Source organism: Phacochoerus africanus, chromosome 15 (assembly GCF_016906955.1).
Source record: "Phacochoerus africanus isolate WHEZ1 chromosome 15, ROS_Pafr_v1, whole genome shotgun sequence".
NCBI lineage: Eukaryota > Metazoa > Chordata > Mammalia > Artiodactyla > Suidae > Phacochoerus > Phacochoerus africanus.
In genome coordinates, this window is record NC_062558.1 from 28,259,519 (window position 1) to 28,285,538 (window position 26,020).

At 51.5% G+C, this 26,020-nt stretch overlaps 1 protein-coding gene across 4 annotated transcripts in view; it reads right to left on the reverse strand.

The window, feature by feature from the left end:
• AACS (acetoacetyl-CoA synthetase) overlaps positions 1–25,753 on the reverse strand; it is a 58,000-nt gene extending 32,247 nt beyond the window's left edge. The window contains exons 1-5 of one of the 4 annotated variants that reach the window (XM_047760326.1): positions 25,463–25,753; positions 17,222–17,325; positions 14,619–14,739; positions 10,300–10,413; positions 5,792–5,889 (exon numbers count right to left, since the gene is read on the reverse strand). In XM_047760326.1, coding sequence (XP_047616282.1) covers positions 5,792–5,889; positions 10,300–10,413; positions 14,619–14,739; positions 17,222–17,325; positions 25,463–25,595 — 570 coding nt within the window. In that variant the 5' untranslated portion in view covers positions 25,596–25,753. Of the gene's footprint in view, positions 1–5,744; positions 5,890–10,299; positions 10,414–14,618; positions 14,740–17,221; positions 17,326–25,462 lie in introns of those variants that run through there. The other 3 variants (XM_047760330.1, XM_047760329.1, XM_047760328.1) reach the window with 3 other exon arrangements.
• Between the last annotated feature and the right edge of the window lie 267 nt (positions 25,754–26,020).

Below are 26,020 nucleotides of genomic sequence, written 5' to 3' on the forward strand. Positions count from 1 at the left end.
TTTCTGCTCGGCTCCCACAGAGCATGTGACAGAAGGCTCACCTTCCCAAAAGGCAGCTGGATATGCAAAGAAGCCCCATATTTTGGTTCTCTTTTAATCTCCGATGAAAGAGGTATCTGAATCCTCCAAATGATACTTTTTGTTGAGCAAATGCATAAACCTATGTGTGTCCACTCATCAACAAACCCCGTTTTAAAACGCAAGCTCGGAGTTCCCATCGTGGCATAGCAGAAACAAATCCAACTAGGAACCATGAGGTTGTGGGGTCAATCCCTGGCCTCGCTCAGTGGGTTAAGGATCCGGTGTTGCCATGAGCTGTGGCGTAGGTCACAGACGCGGCTTGGATCTGGCATTGCTGTGGCTGTGGTGTAGGCCGGCAGCTGTACCTCCGATTGGACCCCTAGCCTGGGAACCTCCATACACGGCAGGTGCAGCCCTAAAAGACACACACACACACACACACACACAAAAAAATCAGGTTCACCACACCCAGTTGTCTGTTTACACCACATGTGGGATCGCCTCCCACCAAGAACAGCCCTTTCTTGAGAGAAGGTACATTGCCCAGGCAGCCAAGGAATTTGTTTCTGGAACTGCCTCTTGACACACTGGTTCGACCCCAAGGGTGACAGGTACAAGCTCTCTCAGATAGTCTCCCCTCCAGCTCTCCTCCCAGCCTGTCAAGGTCAGAACATGGTGGAGCATTTTCATCCACAAAAACAAAGCCCGGAAAGGCATTGCCCAGAGGGCGCTCCTGGTCCCTCGCACATCAGGCCAATGCAGAGGCTCAAGGTCAACACCGGGGGCTACTCCAAGGGTATCATCAGTGATGCCAGGACATGATGGGCAGGGTCTCCACCTGGCTGCATGGCGGAGCCATCTGCAGCACGATGATTAACTAAACTCATTAGGTAACTAATTAACTGCCCTGGAGTGGGCCAGGCGCAACTTCTCAGAGCTCCACAGGAGTCAGCAAAGCATGTGGGCCAGACCAGGGGAGGCCAGGGCCCCTCGGAGTGCTCCTGTGGCGACAACAGCATCACTCAGGACCCCAGACCTACTCAACTGGAAAGTCAGGATGTGGCCTGGCAATCTGTTTTCACAAGCCCCTCAGGTGATGCACAATTAAATTAGAGACCCTCTGGGCTAAAGATTACAGGACAGAGTCTCTTTTATTCAGAAAGTCCCCAGAGAGCACTCTGCTCAGAGGCTGAAGGGGAGCAGGCCCAATAGCCAGGAGGGAGGGGGTCAGGCTGTTCTGAGCACAGGGCACCACGAGAAAAGCCTGGGGTAGGGGGAGCTGAATGGAGTCAGACTGGAGAGTCCTGGAAGGCAGCAGAAATTTCTCCATGGCACCAAGCATCCCTTCTGGCTTGTTCCCACACAGGTGGGAGCACCAGCCGGGAAGTGACCTGCAGCTCAGACATCACAGAGAGGACCCTCGGTCACAGGGAGAGCGAACAGACCTCAAGGACAACACAGGGTTTAGAACCAAGGTCTGGGCCCATGGCACCCTAGAAAGACTCAGAGATTCCACGAGAGGTGGCGGTTTTCCTGGCTGATCAAACAAGGGTCAGGATCCCTGAGCCTCAGAAAACAACTGTTGGCCTGTTCTGGTCCAGAAGAGGGCTGCTCAGTGGAAAACTGCTCTCAAGTGGCGAGGAACCGAACACACCTGTGACGGTGCAGCTGCCAGAACGTGGTGCTTAGCAACCAATCAAGCACTGAAACCAACAGCCAGCACTGGATCACGTGGACAGCCCACCCAGTGTGAGAAGAACAGCTGCCCTATTTATGTGCATGCACACACACACAGAGATTTGCACACACACACACACACATGAACACGCTCACACGCAGAGACCTGAAAGTGCTCCTTGAGGTGAGGACTATAGGCTGCGGGCCTGGCTCCTAGATGTGTGGGTATCAGAGGCCCAATGTCTTTGAAAAAGCCACCCACTCAAAGGTAAACAGTGAAACAATGAAAAAACTAAATGTCAAAACGCACAGGACCTGGCAGGCTGAGTGAGGCTGGCAGGTTGGGGACCTAAAGATCAAGCACAACCCTCACTTGGCGATGCCCCCGAGCCCAATGGGGGGCACATCCAAGTGGAGAGGGTGGGAGAAGTGGGAGAAGCAGAAGAGGGGCATGTGGTGAGGAGGGGCAGGGCAGACGCAGAGCCAAGAGACAGTGAAAGAAGAGAGGAAGTGTCCCCATCCCTCCAGGGAACAGCCCACACATACGGGCACCTGGCCTGGCAACTGAGAGGGTGCTTTCATCACCAGCCTGGCCAGGGGAGGGGAGGTCACCACCGCATTTGTGGGTGGGCAAAGCCACGTGTACAAGAAGACCCAGCCCCAGGCTTCTGAACTGCCTGGTGACGATCTCGCATGCACGTGCCAGGGCGCCCGGCCCACACGTGTGCCCCGGGACTAGAACTACTTCTCAGTCACTAGCAATGTGACCCCATCATAAAGGAACCAAACAGTTAACATCAGGATTTGCAAGAGGGGTGATTTTCCCTTGATAATAGGGATGGTCAGTGATTTGCAATAAGAAACATGATTCAAAGTAGGAAAGACATTCACGTTTCATTACAGATTTCAGAAAAGTACCCTTTACTGAAAAGGGGGTCCATCTGAAGTCTAAAATGGTGATGCCGTAAATTAAGAGCAGGGTCCACTTTTTTTGTTGTTCCCAGGCCAGGGATCAAATCCGCGTGATAGCAGTAACAATGGTGGATACTTAACCCACTGAGCCACCAGGGAACTCCTACGGACCTCTTTTTTAAGCAGAGGTTTGCAAACCACTGAAGTGGGCCATCCTGGGCCCATGGCTCCTCAGTCCAGCCCCAGGCCCTGCCTCATCATTAACTCTAGATGCTGCCCATAGGTTAACAAAGGAGACATCTCGTGCTCTGGCATCACTGTTCTGTCCCAGGCTCTTACTCAGCACACAGGTACCTGTGGCCACCTGAGTGAGAGTTTCCAACACGCAGGGCTCACCCTTGGAGCCAACAGGTGGTGCAGGCAGCTGGAGGGTGTGAGGTCACCAGACTAATATGTTAACTGTCAGCTGCATGACACTCACTCCAAAGGATGGCGCACATGCCCACCTGTACCCCGCTCTGCACCAGGGCCCCAGAAAGACGAGGACCACTTCCCAGAACTCAGGGCAGAGGGAAGCATCTTAGTAGGAAGGCATAGGAACCAAATGTGCTAAGGATAGTGGCCAGAGCAGAGCCATGCTGCCACCTAGTGCCTATAGCAGCCCCAACAACAGCTATCATCCCAGAAAACCTGAACCACCTCACACCAGGGAAGGGAGGTCCAGACGCTGCTCCAGAGCCATCCACTGGCTGTATCCTCCACTTGAGAGGACCTGAGGACCAGAGTCAGCTGGAGCAGGCTCCAGTGATGACATTTTGCAAAGGACAATGAGCCCAAGCGCAGGGTCAGCACCAGCTGTCAATGCTACAGCCAAGTGGGAAGCGGCTGGGCCCCTGCCTGTCCCCTGACCCTTCCCACCCCAAACCTGGTGGCTTAGATCCCCAGCCAGAGGCCAAGCCGGGAGTTGTACTCTCTGTGCAGTCCTCAGGCAGGGGCTTTGTTCTGGCCCCAAGGCTACACACTGCTCACCCAGTAGCTTCACAACTGTTTAAAAGTCCCGTTCACTCAAAACCACCCAAATTCCTACTGTGGCACAACAGGATCAGCGGTATCTTGGGAGCACTGGGACACAGGTTCAATCCTCAGCCCAGCCCAGCCTAGTGGGTTTAGGATCTGGCATTGCCACAGCTGTGGCTTAGGTTAGCAACTGTGGCTTGGATCTGACCCCTGAACTGGGAACTCTATGTGCCATGAGGCAGCCAAAAAAAGAAAAAAATAAATAAACCACCCATCTCCCTACTCATTAGTAACAGCCAACATTTACTGACCAGGGGCAGGGTTAAAAGTGCTGTCCCAACCCTAGGAGTGTCAATGCTGCAGTCCCCACAAGCTCCCCCTACAGTGTGCCTTGAGGATGCCAGGCAGGAAGCAACACAATCAGATTCAAATCTGGGCAGGAGCTCCATGCCACATGCCGGAATGAACCTTGAGGCCCTTTCACCACTTCCGTGCAACACAGCTCAAGGCCTGCTGAGGGATCCAAGGACAGCAGTGCCCAGGGACCCAGTTCTAATCCTCCAAGACCCCCACAAGGACGGCCTGGCCCCAAGCAGCTCATGGAGGGCCTTGGGGACTAAGAGAGCCCCCTGGAACTCGAGTCTCAGGTTAGTCCAGACACCTGGGTGGTCCTGGGAGAGGACCAGCCAAGCCCCAGGAGGCGTGACCAAGGCCACCAGCGGTGAGGTCTGAGGTGACCCCCTCCCTGAGCCCAGCAGAGCTGGGTCCTCACCCCTCGGGGGCACAGACCAGCCTCAGCCAATTGCTTCACTGCTCAGAGCTCTGTCACAGAAGCACATCTGCCTGCCCCTCCTTCACACAGTGGGGTGGGGGGGTAAATGACACAGACCCTGAGAGCCTTCAGTAAGCAGCAAGCCCGAGTTCAGCTCATACCCGAATAGTCTGGCCTGCGGACAAGGTGCATGGGCCGCAGAGCGTGGAGCTGGGAAAGTGCAATCATCATATCTGAGGCCACAAGCATCCATCCTCCATGCCACCATGGGTCCACACGGTCTACACTCACTTCACAAGACTCCTCCCACTGCCCCTGTTCTATACGTGAGGACAAATAACTCACCCAGGGATGCACGACCAGCCAAGCCAGGCCAGCCCTTAACCTGGGGCTGTATTGACCGGTGCCCAGTGAAGGGCCCACACCCAGAGCAGGGGAAGGGCAATCAGGGATGTGGACTGTAACAGCATCTGTCCTCATGGCTCCTGAGAGGCCCTTATCCCCCAGGCTCTGCAATCAAACCAGGTCCCTGGTTGGAGAGAAGGGGTCCCAAGTCCTGCTGTGTGGCTTCTTCCTTCTCCCCAGGGAGCAGGGGTGGGGGTGGGGTGGAGGATAAGCCCACTTTCTGCCCCGGCCTGGGCCACTCCAGCAGCTGGCCCACCCAGTCCCTGGTGCTTTCTGGGTTTACGGGAATAAAGAGGCCTGTCCCCTCCCGCACAGAGTGAAAAGCTCAAACCCAAAGTAAGAGATCAGAAATGGCAGTGATGGGAATTCCAATTGTGGATCAGTGGGTTAAGGATCCAGAATTGCCGCAGGCTGCGGTATAGGTCGCAGACGGGGCTCAGATGCCATGTTGCTGTGGTGTAGGCTGGCAGCTGCAGCTCTGATTCAACTCCTAGCCTGGAAACTTCCATATGCTGCAGGTGTGGCCCTAAAAAGAAAAAAAATAATAATAAAGAAATGGCATTGATGGACACAGGGAGGGCACAGGGGAGCTTCCACGAGCAAATCTGGAAAACTGTCAGCAGAGGATAAACAATCAGAAATCTCAAGTGGTCATAAAGTCAAAGGAGAGGCGACCGGGCAGCATCTGCTGCATGTCCTCAACACTGCCTGTCACATATAACATGCACTAATGCAGCCAATATACACAGCTGGGCATGAGGGATATTGGAAAGGAAGAATTGTTTTATGTGTAGACTTGAGGTTCAGCTCCTCTGGCAACTTCTCGGAGTCCGTGACTGGGGAGGCCACTGAGATGCCTTGCCTCTTAGCCTTGCCCATCCTGCCTCGCAGCTGCCCACACCCCACCCAAAATGTCAGGGGAATCACATGGAATGCTCACCCCGTGGTAGCCACATATCCAGGGCACCTGCAGGGACCCTGACTCACATTCACACCGAAGTCTGGTGACGTGGAACTCCAGATGGCACCAATGCTTGCGGCCGCCAGCATGGCCTCCACGGCGTGCATGCTGTTGGGTAAATAGCCTGTGAAGGGAACACAGGGAAAAAGTTCGGTTCAGGGTGTGTGGAGGCAGTGGGCTTTCAAAAGCACTTCCGAGGAGTTCTCACTGTGGTGCAGCGGAAAGGAATCTGACTAGGAACCATGAGGTTGCGGGTTCAATCCCTGGCCTCGTTCAGTGGGTTAAGGATCCGGCGTGGCCGTGAACTATTGCATAGGTCGAAGACACAGCTCCGATCTGGCGTTGCTGTGGCTGTGGTGTAGGCCGGCAGCTACAGCTCCAATTCAACCCCTAGCCTGGGAACCTCCATGTGCCACGGGTACGGCCCTAAAAAAGACAAAAAGACAAAAGCACCTCCGAGAGCCAGGGCGCGATTGGGGGCAGGGGCTGGCAGTGAAGCACTCACAGAGAACAGCCAGGTGCAGCCCACCTGCCTGGACACCTCTTGTTCAGATGGCCCAATCACCTCAGCCACCCTGACCGCTTCCTCTGGCACCCCCTCCAACGCCCTCCCATCAATGAGCCTTGCATGATCCGGCCTCGTCTCCCCCGGCTGTCTCCCACAGAAGCCTTCCTTCAGTTCTTCAGTTGTCCAAAGCTCCTCCTGCCTCAGGGCCTTTGCACAAGCTGCCTGGGCTGCCTGAACAACCTCCCATCTACACCAGCCTTCCTTATTCAGTGCACACATATCCCTCAGCCCTTAATGCAAATGAAACCTCCTCAGGCCACCCCATGAACTCAGGGCCCCTGGCCAGTCACCCCAAAGCACACTGCATTCCTCCCTCACCAGATGTTCCATAATAACCACTTGTGTATTATCATCATAATTGGCAATTTAACACCTAGTTCTCTTGTGAGCAGGTACTCTTTCTCTCACTTTATCATATGCCTTTTGCCACGCCCTGCATAACAAGACCTGCAGACGTTGGCTGGCTGGCTAGCTGGTAAGGGGATGTCTGGACAGATGGAAGGAAAGAGAGAAGTAGGGCAATGAAGCTGGAGAGACAGATACAAGCCTGTAAGGGGCTCTGGCCCTCTGTCTAGTAGGAGGCTGGGCTTTCACAATAACAAAGGCAGAGAAGCTTTATGCCCAAAGAGATTGTGATTAATTAACTGATTGCCGTACATGTTCCAGAGGAAAAGATGTGTGCACTGAGGAGCAAGGCTCCTCAAAAGCCATCTGGTTAGCACCCTGGACAGCTCTCCCTGTTCCTCCTCCCGTGGCTCTGAACCACCTACTTGACCACAGTGGAGGGCGCGTCCTTTTCTTTGGGTTCACTGCATCCCTCTACCAGGCCACAGTGTCCTAAGGAGTGGGGGTCCTGCGTTGCTCCCTTGGCCCCCTGGCTCCGCCCAGCACAGAGCAGACCCGCTGACACACGCTGGCTGCCCAGAAGAGACTTGGCTGCGGGTGTAAACTGAGGCGTCTCAATGGTGCCCCCTCACCCCAGGGAGGCCAGGCCTGACACCCAGCTGGCTAGGTGGCCTGACACCCAGCCAGATGATGCCCACTTCACAGCAGAGAGCAGCTCTGCATCACTGAAGCCCTCCCAGCATCTCCCTGTTGACTCCCCCTCCACACTCAGTTCCTAGAGCTCTCTTCTGGGACATACTGTCCCCATATCTAGTGACTATGATCAAGCCAAATCAGTACCGAAGCTGTGACACGCGGGAAGGACGTGTCACCAAGCAGCAGGGGTCTAGGGCACAAGAGCAGGTGTCCCCAAAGAAAGCACAGCCAAGGGGGAGCCCCAAGACATCCTGTTCTCTGTTTTTCCTTCACAGAAACACTTGTCTCCAAGGGAGATTTTTAAAAATGAAAGTTGGGGAGTTCCCATTGTGGCTCAGTGCGTAACAAACCCAGCTAGTATCCATGAGGATGGGATTTGATCCCTGGCCTTGCTCAGTAGGCTAAGGATCCAGCATTGCCAGGAGCTGTGGTGTAGGTCACAGATGCAGCTTTGGTCCCGCGTTGCTGTGGCTATGGTGTAGGATGGCAGGTGCAGCTCTGATTCAACCCCTAGCCTGGGAACTTCCATAAGCCATGGTGTGGCCTTAAATAGAAAAAAAAAATGAAAACTGAAGGGAAGGAAAACATTGGAGATTAGAAGAGCCTTCTGAATCCCTTGAATCCCTTTTCTAGACAGGTTAAAATGGATGGAGAAGAACTGAGGTTTCAACCACAAAAATGTCTGCTCTGACCCAGCACACATGCATTCATCCAATAAATAATCGTTATATGCCTTCTATGCACCAGGCACCCTCGGACTGAGATGCAGCAGCAAATAGGAGACAAAGCCCCATCCTCTACTACTGGAGGACAGACGTGCATGTAAGCACACACACACACACACACCACACAAATAATCCTATGGGAGTTCCTTTGTAGCTCAATGGGTTAAGAACTCGATTAGTATCTATGAAAACTCAAGTTCAATTCCTGGCCTCGTTCAGTGGGTTAAGGACCCGGCATTGCCGTGAGCTGTAGTGCAGGTCACAGACGTGGCTCAGATCCTACATTGCAGTGGCTGTGGAGTAGGCTGGCAGCTGTATCTCTGATTTGACCCCTAGCCTGGGAACTTCTATATGCTGCAAGGGTGGCTCTAAAAAACAAAAACAAAACAAAACAAAAAAATCCTATGACTTCAGGGGTGGGGGTGGGGGGTGGAGTAAGGTGACAAAGGAAAATAAAGCGGGTGCAGAGAGAATGGTGATGGATTTTTCCACAGGACAGCAGGGTGAAGTCCTGGATCTGCAGGAGAATATTCCATTGAGGGCTGAAATAGGCAGCAAAGAGGCATGTCCCTTACAATCAGTCCTTTTCCGTTATAGGTCAACTGACATCCGGTGAGCGGTGGCTTCCCGCCAGCTCCGTCTGTCATCTGAGAAGACACGGGGTGGGGCCCATTCATGCAGCTGACCTAGGGTAAGGCCACCCTCTTTGTAAACACACCGAGCACCCACTTGCAGCAAGCTCCGGAGAAAGGCACACCCATGCCAGTGTGCCCAGTGGCTTCTCCTGCTGTCGCCCCGTCTGGTGGCTCTGGTCCCATGACCATGCGGGTGGGGGGGACGGTTCAGCAGTGGAGTTTGGAGCCAAGTGGAGGAGACTGATTATCAAATAATCACAAAACATAATTACCTACAACCCATTCTCTGTAGAAAGAGGACGAGACGCCAACAGAGGATCTAACAGCAGGAGGGCCTGGCTTAGGGATGACAAGTGGCTTCCTTGAGTGCCATTTGGGGAGAGAGCTAGGGGCTGGTGGGGAGGACAGGAGCTGGGACTGAGGATGGGTGGGGGGGGATGTTTCGAGGAGGCGGGGAAGGAAGTGAGAGTGCACGGCTTGCTGACGGAGTCCAAGTCCTCATCTCCACCCTGAGGGCAGTGGGGCCGGTGCGCTTCCAAGCAGGGGAGGGACACAATCAGGGCCACTGCAGTTGGTGCCATGAGTGAGGGCAGGTGGAGAGAACACAGGCAAGCCCTTCTCTTTGGTTTAAGAGCAAGATCTGGGCGTTCCCGCTGTGGCTCAGCAGAAACAAATCCGACTAGGATCCATGAGGATGTGGGTTTGATCCCTGGCCTCAGCTCAGTGAGTTAAGGATCTAGCGTTGCCATGAGCTGTGGTGTAGGTCACAGATGCAGCTTGGATCTGGCATTGCTGTAGCTGTGGCTGTGGCTGTGGTGTAGGCCAGCAGCTGTAGCTCCAATTCACCCCTTAGCCTGGGAACTTCCATATGCTGTGGGTGCAATCCTAAAAAGACAAAAATAAAGAACAAGATCTGATTTCCAATCCTGGAAAGAACGATTTAAATCCTGACCCCAACACCACAGCAGAAAACACACAGAACCCCAGCCAGGCTTAGACTGGAATCCGTCTCAACACTGACCTCATCACCAGCCTCACTCTGGGCGCCAGTGTATGGGTGGGGCCGAGAAAGCACACATAGCTTCTCTGCCCGGGAAAGACTCCACATAACCAGCCCAAGAGCCACAGGCCAGGCACCGGGAAATCCGGGCCCGTGGTACTAGTGCTATGTCATGGCACCAATTCTTCAAACAGCTCTGTGATTTTTTAAAAAATTTAAAAAACATTGTTTTAAAAAGGGAGTTCCCTGGTGGCCTAGGAGTTAAGGATCCAGCACTGTCACTGCTGTGCCTTAGGTTTGATCCCAGGCCCAGGAACTTCTGCATGCCTTGGGCATGGCCAAAAAAAACCCCAATGTGCCAGGGACTCTCATTGTCCAGCTCCCTCCAGCCAGTCACTTTCAATGATCTTCCTTCTTGGTCTGTTTTTTGCTGTACATGTACACACGAGTCCATGTATAATCTGACATGACTCCACCTCATTCCTTCCAAATCATTCCCTCAGTCGGCCATAGGATCCCCCCCCCGCCCCCCACCGCACCATGACAAGCGCCAGAAATAACCCACCAACGACCCGGTCGCCTTTCTTCACACCCATTTTCCTCATTGCTGCTGCAAACAAAGCCACCTGTTGCCATAACTCTTCAAAGGTCACCTTCAAGATTTCTTCCTTGCCTTCCCCTGAAAAGAGAAAAAGGACCATTCTAAAAAGATGTTCAGGAGTTCCCGCTATGGCTCAGCAGAAATGAATCTGACTGGTATCCATGAGGATTCGGGTTCAATCCCTGGCCTCGCTCAGTGGGTTAAGGATCCAGCGTTGACAATGAGCTGTGGTGTAGGTCACAGAAGTGGCCAGATCCTGTGTTGCTGTGGCTCTGACATAGTCTAGCAACTGCAGCTCTGAATTGACCCCTAGCCTTGGAACGTCCATATGCTGCGGGTGCAGCCCCAAAAAAGCAAAAAAAATAATAATAATAATAACCATAAAAATAAAAATAGGAGTTCCCATTGTGGCGCAGCAGAAACAAATCTGACTAGGAACCGTGAGGATTTGGGTTGGATTCCTGGCCTCTCTCAGTGGATTAAGGACCTGGCATTGCCGTGAGCTGTGGTGTAGGTTGCAGACACGGCTCAGATCCAGTGTTGCTGTGGCTGTGGTGTAGGCTGGCAGCTGTAGCTCCAATTAGACCCCTAGCCTGGGAACTTCCATATGCTGCAGGTGTGGCCCTAAAAAACAAAAAATAAGACATTCTGAGTCACAGATATGGACAAAAACACTTTTTCAGATATAGCTTAGAAATACATTCCCAGAAGATGTTATGCAGATGCAAAGAATGCAAAACACAATGCAGGTTTATCCGACTACACAGAAAGGGAAAAAAAAAAAAAAAAAAAAAAGGAGAGGGAAAGGGTACCTCTAAGACATATTATTTCATTTTTATTTTTTGGTCTTTCTAGGGCCGCACCTACAACATATGGAGGTTCCCAGGCTAGGGGTCTAATCGGAGGTGCAGCCACTGGCCTACGCCAGAGCCACAGCAACTCGGGACCCAAGCTGAGTCTGCAACCTACACCACAGTTCATGGCAACGCCGGATCCTTAACCCACTGAGCAAGGCCAGGGATCGAACCCACAACATCACAGTTCCTAGTCAGATTCGTTAACCACTGAGCCACAACGGGAACTCTGATTTCTTTTTTAATGTTTTTATTAAATGAAGAATCCTTTGATTGAGGTTGTGATTGTTTTTTTCATACAGGTTTTCATTTTGAAATAATTATAGGTGGCCAGGAAGATGCAAAGCTAGTCTGGAGAGGTCTGGGCTACCCTTCACCCAGTCTCCCCCACTGGTTACAGCTCCCATCATTGCAGCACGTTGGCAAAGCCAGGAAGCTGACATTGATACAATGTGTGTGTGTGGTTCTCTGTGATTTTTATAGCATTTTCTGCAACCATCACAACAATCAACCTCCAGAACACCTCCATAACCACAACAATCCCCCTCCTGCCACCCTATTACAGTCACTCCCCCGCCCACCCTCAAGCCCACCCTGGCACTCCACATCGGTTCTCCATGGCTATAATCTTCGAGTTTCAAGGATGTTACAAGAACGCAATTGTACAGTAGGTCACCTTTTAAGATTGGCTTTTTCACTCAGTGCAACGCCCTTAAGATTCACCCCAGTTATTGCATGTATAACAATTCACTACTTTTATGGCTGAGTAGAATTCCACCTTTGGTTTGGCTTTCATAATGCTAACGGTTTCCTGTTGGGGCGACGGAAATGTTATGGAACTAGAGAGAGATGCTTGCACGACCTTGTCAATACACGAAACAGTCCTGTGAATATTCTAAAACCACTGAACTAAAAAACAATAAAGAGGGTAGCTCAATGGGTTAAGGACCCAGCACTGTCACTGCTGTGGGTTGGGCTACCACTGCGGCGCGGGTTCAATCTCTGGCCCTGGAATTTCCACATGTCATGGGTGCAACAAAAACAAAAACAAAAAACAATAAACGCCTGAAGTTCCCGTTGTGGCTCAATGGCAATGACACCAACTAGTGTCCATGAGGACTCAGGGTCAATCCCTGGCCTCACTCAGTGGGTTAAAGATCCAGTGTTGCCATGAACTGTGGTCAGAGTGACCTTGTGACCTTGTGATGTAGGTCGAAGACTCGGCTCAGGTCTGGCATTGCTGTGATTGTGGCGTAGGCCAGAGGCTGCAGCTCCGATTTGACCCCTAGCCTGGGAAAAAAACAAAAACAAAAACAATAAAGAGGTGAGGTTTATGTTATGTAAATTATATCCCAATTGAAGAAAGAGCCTCCTTACTCCTTCTGCTCCATGCTTCCCGAAGCCCATGCCCACTGAGGCTGTCCACCTGTGACCAGTGTCACAATGTGGACAGGGCTCATCACACACAACTCGCATGTTACTGAAATGCTGGTGTAAACCAAGTCTTGTTATACTTAAAAGAATGCAAAGAAACTCTGGGGAATGTCTTCATTCATCTATTTGTATAAAGCTAGTATTTGACAGAATGGTTCTGCTTAAGGCATTACACGGCTTGAGGCCAGAGAAATGGTACTTGGGCACCCAGTGATGGAGCTCCGGGCACACCCGTAATAGACTCTCCTTCCCCAGGATGCAACCCTTGTTCCCACCCCACAACTGGATTCCAGAACTCTCTGGCTCAAACCCTCTGAGGACGCCCCACTGCCTCTCACTCAGCTCCAGACTCCTGGCCAAGGCCTTTGAGGGCCTCCAGGCCTGGCTCCACCAGCCTCCCTGACCGCACCTCCTGCCCCTCTCCCAGCCACATGCCTCTCCTGCCATCCCCCCCACACCACTCCACCTGGAATTTTCTCCCCCTGCCTCCACATGGCTCCTCATCTTATTCAAGTTCTGCTCAAACCCTCCACACAGGGTCTCCCTGGTAGCCTATCTAAAACAGCCCCGTGGGGAGTTCCCACTGTGGCTGAGCAGGTTACAAACCTGACTAGCATCCATGAGGATGCTGGTTTGATCCATGGCCCCTGCTCAGTGGGTTAAGGATCCAGCGTTGCTATGAGCTGTGGCGTAGGTCCCAGATGCAGCTCCTGCATTGCTGTGGCTGTGGCGTAGGCCAGAAGCTACAGCTCTAATTCAACCCCTAGCCTCAGAACTGCCGTATGCCACAGGTGCAGCCATTAAAAAAAAAAAAAAAAAAGTTAGGATGGAGAGTTCCCTGGTGACCTAATGATTAAGGATTCCATGTTATCACTGCTGTGGCTCAGGTTCAATCTCTGGCTGGGGAATTTCTGCATGCCACAAAAAGAAAAAACTACAGGGAACTATATGCAATATCCTGAGATAAATCATCAAGGAAAAGAATATAAAAAAGAATGTATCTATATGTATAACTGAATCACTTTGCTGTACACCAGAAATTAACACAACATTGTAAATTAACTATACTTCAATTTAAAAAAATAGAGGGAGTTCCCTTCGTGGCGCAGTGGTTAACGGATCCGCCTAGGAACCATGAGGTTGCGGGTTCGGTCCCTGCCCTTGCTCAGTGGGTTAACGATCCGGCGTTGCCGTGAGCTGTGGTGTAGGTTGCAGACGTGGCTCAGATCCAGCGTTGCTGTGGCTGTGGCGTAGGCCAGTGGCTGCAACTCCGATTCAACCCCTAGCCTGGGAACCTCCATATGCTGCTGAAGCGGCCCAAGAAATAGCAAAAAAAAAAAATAGAGGAGTTCCCTTTGTGGCTCAGCGGTTAACAAATCCGACTAGGATCTATGAGGTTGCATGGATCCATGATGTGTCAATCCCTGGCCTCATTCAGTGGGTTGAGGATCTGGCATTGCTGTGGCTGTGGCATAGGTCGGCAGCTGCAGCTCAGATTCAACAACCCCAAGCCCTAGCCTGGGAACTTCCATATGCCACTGGTGTGGCCCTAAAAAGCAAAATAAAATGAAATAAAATAAAATAATTAATTATTTAAAAAAACAAAAAAATAGAGTCTTTTGGGATAGGTCATGATGGAAAATAACATAAGAAAGGGAATGTATATATATGTGTGTGTGTGTATGACTGGATCACTTTGCTGTATAGCAGAAGTTGGCACAAAATTGTAAATTAACTAGACTTTTAAAAAGAAAAAATACAGCTCTGATTCAACCCCTAGCTTGGGAACCTCCTATGCCACAGGTGCGGCCCTAAAAAAAATTAATTAATTTAAAAAAAAGAACCAGCTATAATAGAAGAAAATAAAAGCATTTAAAATTTTTAGAAAAAGAAAGAAAGAAAGGTACGGTTTGGAAACCGTATACCACAGATTCTGAGTGCTTCAGAGCCTCTACACACTAGGAGTGGAAAATCCGAGTGGTGGCTGGGACTTACTTGCCACGTAAAGGGCCACCCTGTCGTTCTCCTTGTGTTGCAGGAGGTTTTCTGCATAGTTGAGGCGACTGCCTTTGAACCACTCGGGGACATCCGATATCCCTTTGGATGTGTCCACAACCTAGGGAGGACAGCAGAGCAGGGCATGTATGCAGGTGAGAGTGACACCACGGATTTGAGAAGTGACCCCTCGCCCCAGGAAGCCAGCTAACTCTCCAGCCCAAAGCATCACTAAATTGCTTTACAGACTGAACACTGAACGATCCGGCATTGCCGTGAGCTGTGGTATAGGTTGCAGACGTGGCTCGGATCCCACGTTGCTGTGGCTCTGGCGTAGGCCGGTGGCTATAGCTCCGATTAGACCCCTAGCCTGGGAACCTCCATATGCCACGGGAGCGGCCCAAGAAATAGCAAAAAGACAAAAAAACAAAACAAAAAACAAAACAGACTGAACACTGACCTGGATCAAAGGCTAGAAACTGAAAATAGAAATGGATGCAATACTGTGTATCTTAAGCATTCTCACCATAATAAAAATAGTTTAAAAAAAAAAAAGAGTCAACTATGAGGTGATGGATGTGTTAATTATCTTGCTAATTATTCCACAAGGTACATGGATATCAAATTATCCCATGTACACTTGAAATATATACAATTATACGTGTCAATTTTTCCTCACTGAAGTCAAAAAAAAAAATTAATGCCAAGAGAAAACACCACCCCACTAATTTACTCTTTCAACAAATATTTATTAAGCAAATAGTTGATGAAAGATGCTGAGAGAAAACAAATAACACAGATGTGGCAGCTGCTCGACGCTGTAGGTCTGAGCAGGTACGTGGAAACCGGGAGGTCAAGGTACAGGGCTCACCTGGTCCTCCCACCACAATTTTCTGGAAATTTGACCCCTGCCTCTTTCCTTAGGGGCTGGAAGCTTGGGGGTTTTTTCCTAAGTGCCTATAGAGGAACCTTTCAGAATGGTCCACCCCACAATTAAAGCAAAAACACAGGAATTTAGGAGTTCCCCTCATGGATCAGAAGAAATGAAACTGACTAGGACCCATAAGGAAGCAGGTTCGATCCCTGGCCTCGCTCAGTGGGTCGGGGATCCAGGGTTGCTGTGGGCTATGGTGTAGGTGGCAGACGAGGCTTGGATCTGGCATTGCTGTGGCTGTGGCTCCAATTGTCCCCTAGCCTGTGAGCCTCCATATGCTGTGGGTGAGGCCCTAAAGAAAAGACAAAAATAAATAAATAAAACAAAAACACTATAATTTATACTTTGAATAACAAAGTCCTCATTCCCTCGATATTTATTGATTTACAGCATGAGGAGTTGAAAAAAATTCTCGGAGTTCCCGTTGTGGCTCAGTGGTTAACGAATCCGACTAGGAACCATGAGGTTTCGGGTTCGATCCCTGCTCTTGCTCAGTGGGTTAACGATCCGGTGTTGCCGTGAGCTGTGGTGTAGGTTGCAGACATGGCTCAGATCCCGTGTTGCTGTGACTCTGCCATAGGCCAGTGGCTACAGCTCCGAATAAACCCCTAGCCTGGGAACCTCCATATGCCGCAGGAGCGGCCCTAGGAAAAGCAAAAAGACAAAAAAAGAAAAAAATTCTCTAGAAGTTCCCCTTGTGGTACAATGGGATCGGTGGCATATTTGGAGCACTGGGATGGATCTATAGCTTCGCCGTAGGTCACAACTGTAACTCAGATCTGGTCCCTGGCCAGGAACTCCATATGCTGCAGGGCAGCCAAAAAAGAAAGAAAAAAAAATCTCTAAAATCAGGCTAAGGAAAAAAAAAAAAAACTACTGATCATTTTTTAAAAACGTGTATGTTCATATTATCATTGAACTGTATACTTTAACATAGTTAAGAATGTAAATTTTGTTTTTGTTTCTTTTTATGGTCATACCTACGGCATATAGGAGTTCCCAGGCTAGGGGGCAAATCAGAGCTGTGGCTATGCCCTACACCACATCCAGCAGCAACACTGGATCCTTAACCCACTGAGCAAGGCCAGGAATCAAACCCATATCCTCACGGACACTGTGTCAGGTTCTTACCCCACTGAGCCACTACAGGAACTCCGTAAATACACCAGTTAGGTGTGTATTTAACCCCAGGTCTAAATTTTTTTTTTTCAATGGCTGCACCCATGGCATATGGAAGTTCCCAGGCCAGGGACAGAATCTGAGTCACAGCTGTGACCTATGCCATAGCTGCGGCGACACCGGATTTTTAACCCACTGCACCGGGCTGGGGATCAAACTTGCACCTTCACAGTGACCTGAGCCGCTGCAATCAGATTCTTAACCCATTGTGCCACAGCAGAAACTCCCTAAAATTTTTGACAAAATAGAAAGAAAATGAGGTGTTCCCTTGTGGCACAGCAGGTTAAGGATCTGGCATTGTCACTGCAGTGACCTGAGTTACTGCTGTGGCTCAGTTTTGATTCTCAGCCCAGGAACTTTCCACATGCCACAGGCATGGCCAAAAGAATAAATAAAGAAGAAAGGAAATATGATTTAGTCTTCCCCCAAATTAACACTGTTTTGGAACATAACCACGATGAGATAACAAGTAAAGAAAATCTCTACCTACCTCATCATACATGCGTGAGAAGACAATTCTGCTGAATTTCCAGAACTCTGCCCAGAAGTCGGAATATGACTCAACTGACCAATGATATAAGTCATCATAATTTTCTGGAGGAAAAAAAAAAAAGGCACACAGCTTAGATCAATGTTAGGAGGAAAGTTTTAGACCAATGATAAGATGACACACCTAGGGAGGTACAGGTGTGTCTAAGTGGTTCAAAGGCATCTGATGAGGAAGGATCTTGGACGGGCAGGGTATCTTAGTTTCTGTTGAAACTCATCACTACTACTCCCCAAAAGGAACAAAAGCAATGAGGCGGTGATTCTGAATCTTAGCCAGCATGCTGAAGACCATAGACTCTGGAGCCAGAAGGCCTGGGTTCAATCCTGGCTTGGTCATTTATTATCTGTGAGGCTTCAGTCAAGCTCCACAAGTGCTGTGTCTCTGTTTCCCCACATATAAAATGGAAATGGTTAATAGCAACCCCCTGCATAGGGCAATTGTGAGGATTTCGATGAGCCCATACATAAAATGCTTAAAAGCAGGCCTTAGACATAACCAGAGCTATTATTGGAGTTCCCGCTGTGGCGCAATGGGATCAGTGGCATCTCTGCATCGCCAGAATGCAGGTTCAAGCCCCGGCCGGGCACAGTGGGTTAAAGCATCTGGCATTGCTGCGGCTGCAGCATAGGTCAAAACTGTGGCTTGCGTCTGATTCCCTGGCCTGGGAACTCCATATGCCGTGGGGTAGCTAAAAAAGAAAAAAAGAAAAAATAATAATTTGCTATTATTGTATTATACAAACTCAGGAAACCTATGTTCAACAGATCTGAAAACACAGATCAAAACTAGAAGCTTGCTGACGCCTCCTCACGCCAGGAGGATGCTGAGGGAGGTGATTGATTTATTTATCTTTTTTCTTTCTTTCTTTTTTTTTTTTTTTCCTCGCTTTTTAGAGCCACACCCACAGCATATGGAAGTTCCCAGGCTAAGGGTCTAATCAGAGCTACAGCTGCCGGCCTACACCACAGCCACAGCAACTCAGGATCTGAGCCATGTCTGTGACCTACACCACAGCTCACGGCAACGCCGGATCCTTAACCCACTGAGCAAGGTGAGGGATCGAACCTGCATCCTCATGGATCCTAGTCAGCTTTGTTAACTGCTAAGCCACGAAGGGAACACCTCTTTCTTTGTTTTTTGTTTGTTTGTTTTTCCTTTAGGGCCACACCCATGGCATATGGAAGTTGCCAGACTAGGGGTCAAATCAGGGCTGCAGCTGCCAGCCTACACCACAGCCACCACAAAATAGGATCTGAACCGCACCTGCGACCTACACTACAGCTCACGGCAATGCCAGATCCTTAATCCACTGAAGAGGTCCAGGGATGGAACCCACGACCTCATGGATACCAGCTGGGTTCATTACTACTCACCCACGACAGGAATTTCTATTTATTCAGATTTTTGAGTAAGCAATATATTCACAGGTTTCAACATTACAAGGGTATAAAAGGTTATACGGTTTTTTTAAAAAAAAAAAAAAAAAAGGTCCTTCTCTCTTAGCCCACAACCATCTAGCTTTGCTGGCCCAGAGGTAACTAGTTCAAGAGATTGCTTTGTGTCTTTCCAGAGATACTATGCCTAAGTAAATACATTGCTCTCTCCCACTTGCACATGAATGGAAGCACACTCTTCTCACTGGGTTCTAATCCTGGGACCATGAGAAAGTCCCCTCCCCTCTCTGGGCCATTTTAATCCTGATATCTTTTCAATAGGACATACATTCATGTGCTGGACATCCAGGGAGGGATATGATAACAGCAGAAAGATGACCAACAGGCCAAATTCTCTCACTGCCATCAATCAAGAGATTTAATCATGGGGGGACAGGGGGCACCCAGAGGAAGAGACACAAGCATCCCTGCCCTTCAGCAGTGTCCCTTCTCACTGAGGCATCCAGTCATTGCCCTCAATCATGCTGGACGCAGAAGCCAGATGTAACAGTGATCTGAGAACTAGGGCAGCAAGGGTTGGGTGAGGATGCTGGGAGGAAGCCAAGTCAGCTGGAGTGGGCAGGGCCAGGGGAGGGATGGAAGGATCCCCAGACAGAGGAGCCCAGAAGGATGGGGCCTTAGAGCTCCAGAGAGAAAGGGAAGCTGCCTCCTGGTGGTGGTGCCCGCATCTCCTCCATGCCCCACAAGAGAACCGTTCCTGAGCCACCCCATCCACTCAAGCCAGGGCCACAGACCAGGGTAAGCCCGCAGGGAAGAATGCCAGCAACAGCGCATCTGGAAGGCTGGGGCAGCCCTGAGCCTCTACGTGGGGACTCAGGCCACTCTGCCCCAGGACCGTCTCCCTCTGTCATCTGGAACTGGCTGAAGGCAGCCATAGATCTTCCTGTGACAGTGGGCCAGGGGCCAGGCTAGGTGACCTGCATTGGAATCTCAGCTCTGCCCCTTCCTAGACAATGGCCTTGGGCTAGCTGGCTCACTTCTCTGTGCCTGTGCATGCTCACCTGTAACACAGGGACAAGCAGAGAGAGGACCAAGAGAGAGCTGGTTGCTCCTGAGCCTGTTCGTCCAGGCTCAGATACAGCCACTCTAACTGGCTGACCTCATCCGGGTCATTAACCTTCTCTGGGCCTTGGTCTCTTCGGCCATAAGGGGAAGATAACGGTACTTATCGTAGGGTCATTGTGGACTGAATGAGTCAAAACACGTAAAGCACTAAGAATAGTGCTGGTCAGGGAGAAAAAGTGCCTGAGTGTGTCAGCTGTCACCATCGCTCCTGACTGTTGTGCAGGAAGGTGACCTGTACCAGGCTACCCGACAGCACAGGATGAGCTCAGACACAGGGACAGGGAGGTAGAAGCATGGGAGGCATTTAAAGGCAGGCGCAGGATGCTGTGTCCCCTGTCTGGGAGAGCAGCGCCCAGACGGGGCGGTTCTCTGGAGCCTCCAGGACCCGTGGGAAACTGAACTGGACAAACAGACCCCGCAGCTACTCCAACTCCCACCTCAGTCCTTACAAATTGCAGAGTTCCGGCACCAAAAACTCCCCCGGGGCTGACACAAGAGGTGGGGCAGAGGCTTGAAATGCAGCTCCACCCCTCCCCGCCCCCACCCTCGCCAAAACCTCAGAACCCTTCACAAAGCATGTCACCAACAGCATCCTGGAGGGTGGAGGATGTAAGCAGCTTGCCCACCTGGGGAAAGAGGGGGTCACAACTGCATCTCAACATCACAAGGACCTGAGAGGATGGTGCACAAGTGGGTGGACTCTGTGGACACTTTCCCACTGGTGACAACCTGGCCAAATGATCAGCCTGGCTCTCCAGACAGCAAGGGGCTCCTGGGGCTTCTGTGCACACACGCACACACACCCCACCTCCACTCAGAGGCTGCAACCCAGAACCCCAGGGGACCGGCCATAGGCACGTGTGGTTCAGTCTGCACGACACTCAGAAAGAACCTGAACTGACTGATATTAAATTCAGTTTTCAAGTGAAATTCAGGATTTCTGGGAGAAGCCAGGACATCTGGCTGTGGTAGCCAGCCAACAGAGTCTCACCTCCTGGCGTTTATGTCCCTACATCATCCCATCCCCACAATGAGCAGGGCTGATCTCCATAACAGAATGCCCAGGCATGTCTTGTGAGTTCGGGTCATAAAGACACTACAGTTTTTGCCTTGCTCTCTTGATCACCTGCCAGTGGCCATGTTGTGAGGACACTCGAGCTGTCCCAGGTGGCATGAAACAGAGGCCTCCTGCCCGCAATCAGCACTGACTCACTGCCCCATGAGCTGGCTCCTGTGAAGTAGGGCCTCCAGTCCTCATCAAACCTTCATCAAGCCCATCATCCAGCCAACAGATGGATGCAGCCTCAGGAGACCCAGAGCCAGAACCACCCAGCTCCGCCACTCCCAGGAGCCAGGCCCACAGAAACCAAGAGATACTAAATGTTTATCATTGTTTTTTGTCACTAAGCCTTGGGGTGATTTGCAATGCAGCAGTAGGTAACTAATGCCCTGTCACACCACATGGTGTCAGCTAGAGCAGGTAACAGCTGCCCTACCTGGCCCTCCACCCACATGCAACAGGCAACATAATATGGCGATTAAGGGCACTGACTCAAAAAAAAAAAAAAAAGAAAAGAAAAGAGTTCCCTTGTGGCACAACAGGCTCTGGTCACTACAGAGCTGTGGTGCAGATTCGATCCTTGGCCAGGCAACTTCCACAGGCTACAAGCATAGCCAAAAAAAATAATAAGAGCGCTGACTCTAGCTCCACCACTCACAGCTGCATGATCTCAACCTAGACTTTGAGTTTCCTTTTTCTCAGCTCAGAAATGAGATAAAAGCTGCACCTACTTGGCCAGGTTACTGAAGATTAAGTTAGTTAAAAGTGCCTGAATGGGGCCTGGCACGCAGGAAGTGCTCACTAAATACCGTTATTAATAGCCTTGTCACCTGCCCGGTCCCTGCAGTTGTCAAGTTTGTAAAGCCCTGCTTACCATGTCACCTGCTTCTTCCTCTCCACCTATGAGAATTCTGACCAGACTTCACCTTCAAGTCTCAGCTCAAGAGTCTGCCAGCCCTTCTCCGCAGCATCCTGAGAGGCCCAGGATGCGGTGCCGTGCTCAGAAGGCAGGTGGCACGCACCCCTACATCTGGCATCGGTGCTGCCACCTTTGCACGAGCTTTGTCCCCAGAGCTACACTCGAGCTGTCCAAGGACCAAGACCAAGCTTTCTGTTTGCTGGCCAGCTCTGTCCTGGATGCTGGCATGCGAGGCAAGTTGGGGCTTGTGATTTAAAGACACTTGGCTAGAGTTTCTGCCGTGGCGCAATGGGATCAGCGGCATCTCTGCAGTGCCAGGATGCAGGTTCAATCTGCAGCATAGGTCCCAACTTCAGCTCAGATCTGATGCAAGGTCCTGGAACTCCATATGCCGAGGGGCAGCCAAAAATAAACAAATAAAAACGCCTGGCCCAGTCCTCCAAAAGAGCACGTACAATAAAGCTGGTGGCGCTCCCCTCATGACAGTGGGCTGTGTGTCCCCCAGGGCCTTGTGAACGGGGACTTGCGTCACATGCACAGATGTTAGGCTGGGTTGCAGGCTGCCCCCAACGTCTTTCCCTAGAAGACCTGAGGACTAGGTGGGCATGCAGGGAGTCCCCAGGTGAGCTCTGCTTAGAAGCCGTGACCACGGCACTTGTCCCGGAGGAGAGACTTCATAGCTCTGCCCCTGCTAAACTGCAAGGAGAGGAGGCGGCCAGGCTGAGGGATTCATCCGGTCCATTCATCCTCAAGGCCTTGAGAGATCATGTGCTTTGCTCCCTGTATACCCCAGCAACAGCACCACTCAATCTGCCAGCTACACGCAAGCCACTGCTGGCGGCACAGACACAAGTTCAAGGGTGCTGTCATTTTTTTTTCCTTTGGTGGTGCCCACAACATGCAGAAGTTCCCTGGCTAGGCCGCCAGGGAACTCCAAGAGGTGCTGTCTTCAAGCAATAAGAGTGCTCACAAGTAAATGAAAAGGCAAAGCAGGCTGAAAGTCTAAATTACATGCACTTGGAGAGCAGAGGAAAAAATGGTCAGAGAGAATAACCAAAGGGTAGGTGGCACTTGAGTTTGTTCTTAAAGCAAAACCCCAAACCTCCAGAGCCAGGTCCACGGAAAAGAGAGAAGCAGGTGGAGTCAACCATCAGGAGTGGAAGAGAAGGAAAAGAAAAAACCTAGCTCCAGGAGCTCCCGTCACGACACAGCAGAAACGAATGAGGTTTCGGATTCAATCCCTGGCCTCACTCAGTGGGTCGTGGATCCGGCACTGTCGTGAGCTGTAATGTAGGCTGCAGACGTGGCTTGGATCCCGAGTTGCTGTGGCTGTGGTGGAGGCTTGCAGCTATAGCTCCGATTCAACCTCTAGCCTGGGAGCCTCCATATGCTGTGGGTGCAGCCCTGAAAAGCCAAAAAAAAAAAAAAAAAGAAAAGAAAAAAGAAAAAACCTAGCTCCAAACCACCCCTAGACCAAGAGAGGATTCCCACTCAACTCAGCTGATGCTGTCACATGAGGACACAGACCCAGCATCCCTGGGCTTTGAGTTTTCAAAAGAAACTTGAGATCTTGTTTTTCCTATGCAACCTTTCAATGTGTGAGCCACCCAAACTAAGTCAGCAGGTCCAATCTGGCCCACGGGCCACCAATCCCAGCCTTGAAGGACAGACAGGAGATAGACAGGCAGGCTGGGAGCTACGGTGCTGCCAGTATTTACTCCACAACCCCCGCAGGTCAGGTGCAGGCCAGCACCAGGCCTGGTCATCTCCTGTCACCCTCACATCCACCCAATGACACGGGCCTCTCATTCCGCCCATTTAACAGATAAGAAACTGAGGCTCAGGGAGGTCCAGTGACTTCCTTCGGATTGCATGGCTAGTCAGATTACAAATAGGTCTCACCAACCTCACAGGACCACCCTTCTGTGAAATCAGTTTGTAAAACATCAGGGCTAGGCAATCCCCAGGAGAACAGCTGGCAGAGAAGAGAGAGATGGGGAGTTTCTGTTGTGGCTCAGTGGGTTAAGGACCTAACACTGTCTCTGTGAGGATGCAAGTTCAATCGCTAGCCTTGCTGGGGTGGTTAAGGATCTAGCATTGGCATGAGCTGTGGTGTAGGCTGCAGATGTGGCTTCAGTCTGGTGTTTCTGTGGCTGTAGTGTAGGCCGGCAGCTGCAGCTCTGATTCGACCTGGGAACTATTTCATATGCCCGGGAACTTCCATATGCCACAAGTGCAGGCGTGAGAAAAAAGAAAAAAAAAAAATCCAGTGTGCTGAGCCGAGGATTGAAAAAAGAGAGAGAGACAGAATCAAGGCAAAGTAACACAGAATGAGGATGTAGTTCCACTCCTGGCTCTTCTTAGGAATCAAGTCTGTCTCCCAGGCCAACAAACATTAACTTAGCAACTATGACCTGAAAGGCCCTGACAGTAATAAGCCAAGAGCTCTTCCAGGAGCAGGCAGGAGGGAGAGGGATGGAGCTGGGCTAGCCAAGGGAAGGGGCTCCGTGGAAGCTATGACACCCACCACACTGGCGTGCTTGGAAGCTGCCAGGTGGCAGGGTTTGCAAATACACAGCCAACAAGGAGCCATTGTGAGCCTGGAGGGGGTAGGGCAGGGGACCCGGTGTTGACAAAGTCAGACCTGTGCTTCAAGGCTGCCCAAGCAAAGTACACAGTGGTTGTTGAGGGGGAGGGAAGAAAAGCAGGAAGCAGGAAAACCAACCTGTGTTCAGAGATGAGGAAATGAAAGCCCCAGAGGAGGTGCTGGCATTGGGGGGGAAAGGGAGTGATGGAAGAAGCCAGAATCACTGGAGTCCCTGGTGCCAGCGGAGGGGGCGAGAAGGGGAGGAAAGGGTCCTAATGAGGTGAAGACCCCTGAGGCCGGGGGTACCCAGGAGGTAGGTGGACAAGCCAGGTAGAGCTGGGAGAAAGCTTCTCACCCAGGTCCACACCCAGCCCGGTGGCTCCTGACGCCAGGGTGGGAGTTGGAAGGGAGGCCCTAGACCAGGTTCCATTCAGGGTAGGTATATAAACATGTGAGGGGATTCCCACCTGGATCCCGAAGACAGAACCCTAGCTGACCATCCTTCTCCTAGGGGCCTGGAATCCAGGCTGGCCTTCTAGTGGGGTCAGCCTGGCGGGGTACGAGAGGGCAGCCCAAGGTACCAATGGCTGGCAGGTGACCCCCTCCCTCCACCAAGAGACCAGAAAATCTAAAGTCAGAAAGACCCTGTGTCAGGGAGAAGCCCCCCCCAGGCTGGATGGCAAGACCCCAGGGAGCTCCTCACTTTACAGATGAACACTTAGCAAGGGACTTCTCCGTCTACAACGGTCCCAAGGCCCGAGGGGCGACCCTGCCAGGGAGATGGGTGCTGCAATGAAGAGAAGAGGAAGTGAGAGCCCGCACAGACAAGGGGGCAAAGCCCCACAGTCAGAAGATGCGCTACACCCTGAAGAGGGGCCCCCATCTCCAATGGCTCCTCCAGGCCTCAGAGTTGGGAAACTGAAAATCAGGAGTCCAACTCCAACTACGAGGTGGGGTCCTGACATCAACGCTCAGGCATAGGAGGCGCCCCGGACCCCAGGAGGAAGGTCCTTCTTCCAGGGGGTTCCTTGGACCCCTTGGGTGGAAGCCGATTTCTGGAAGCTCCTAGCCCCCAGAACACGCGCCCTGCACTCACCCAGGGCCAGGCCGCAGACGGCGCCCGCGGCCGCCCGGAAGCTGTCCATCTGCGTGTTCTTCTTGCTGTCAGGCTCCCACATCACCTGGCACTCCAGGATCTCCTCCTGCCCGGCCCGCGTGTCCTTGGACATGGCTGCGGCAGGGACGCCGCGGCTGCGCTGGGACGGGAGACCGGACCGGGGACGGCGGCTGACGCTGGGATGCGGGACTACTGGCTGAGCTGCTCCACTGACTGAAAGCAACTGCACCGGGCGCGACCACCCGGTAGGACACCCGGGGAGCCCCGCCCCCTCCAGGCCCCCCCCTGTAGGCCCCGCCCCTCTCGAGGTGTAACCCTCCGCGGGAGTCGCGCCTCGCAAAGGAGTGCTGCCGCCGCGCAACTGAAATCTTCATACACCGGCCAGGTGTCTGCGCCCGCTCCGTGGGCACAGGCTCCCCGACATCGCCTGGAGCGTGGAGGGGTTAAAGCAGCGCTAAGTCTCTGATTGGAAACCACCATCCTTCACCTTGATTCTGGACGGGCCTAGTAGAGCCTGTTATTCAGTAGCTGCTGGAA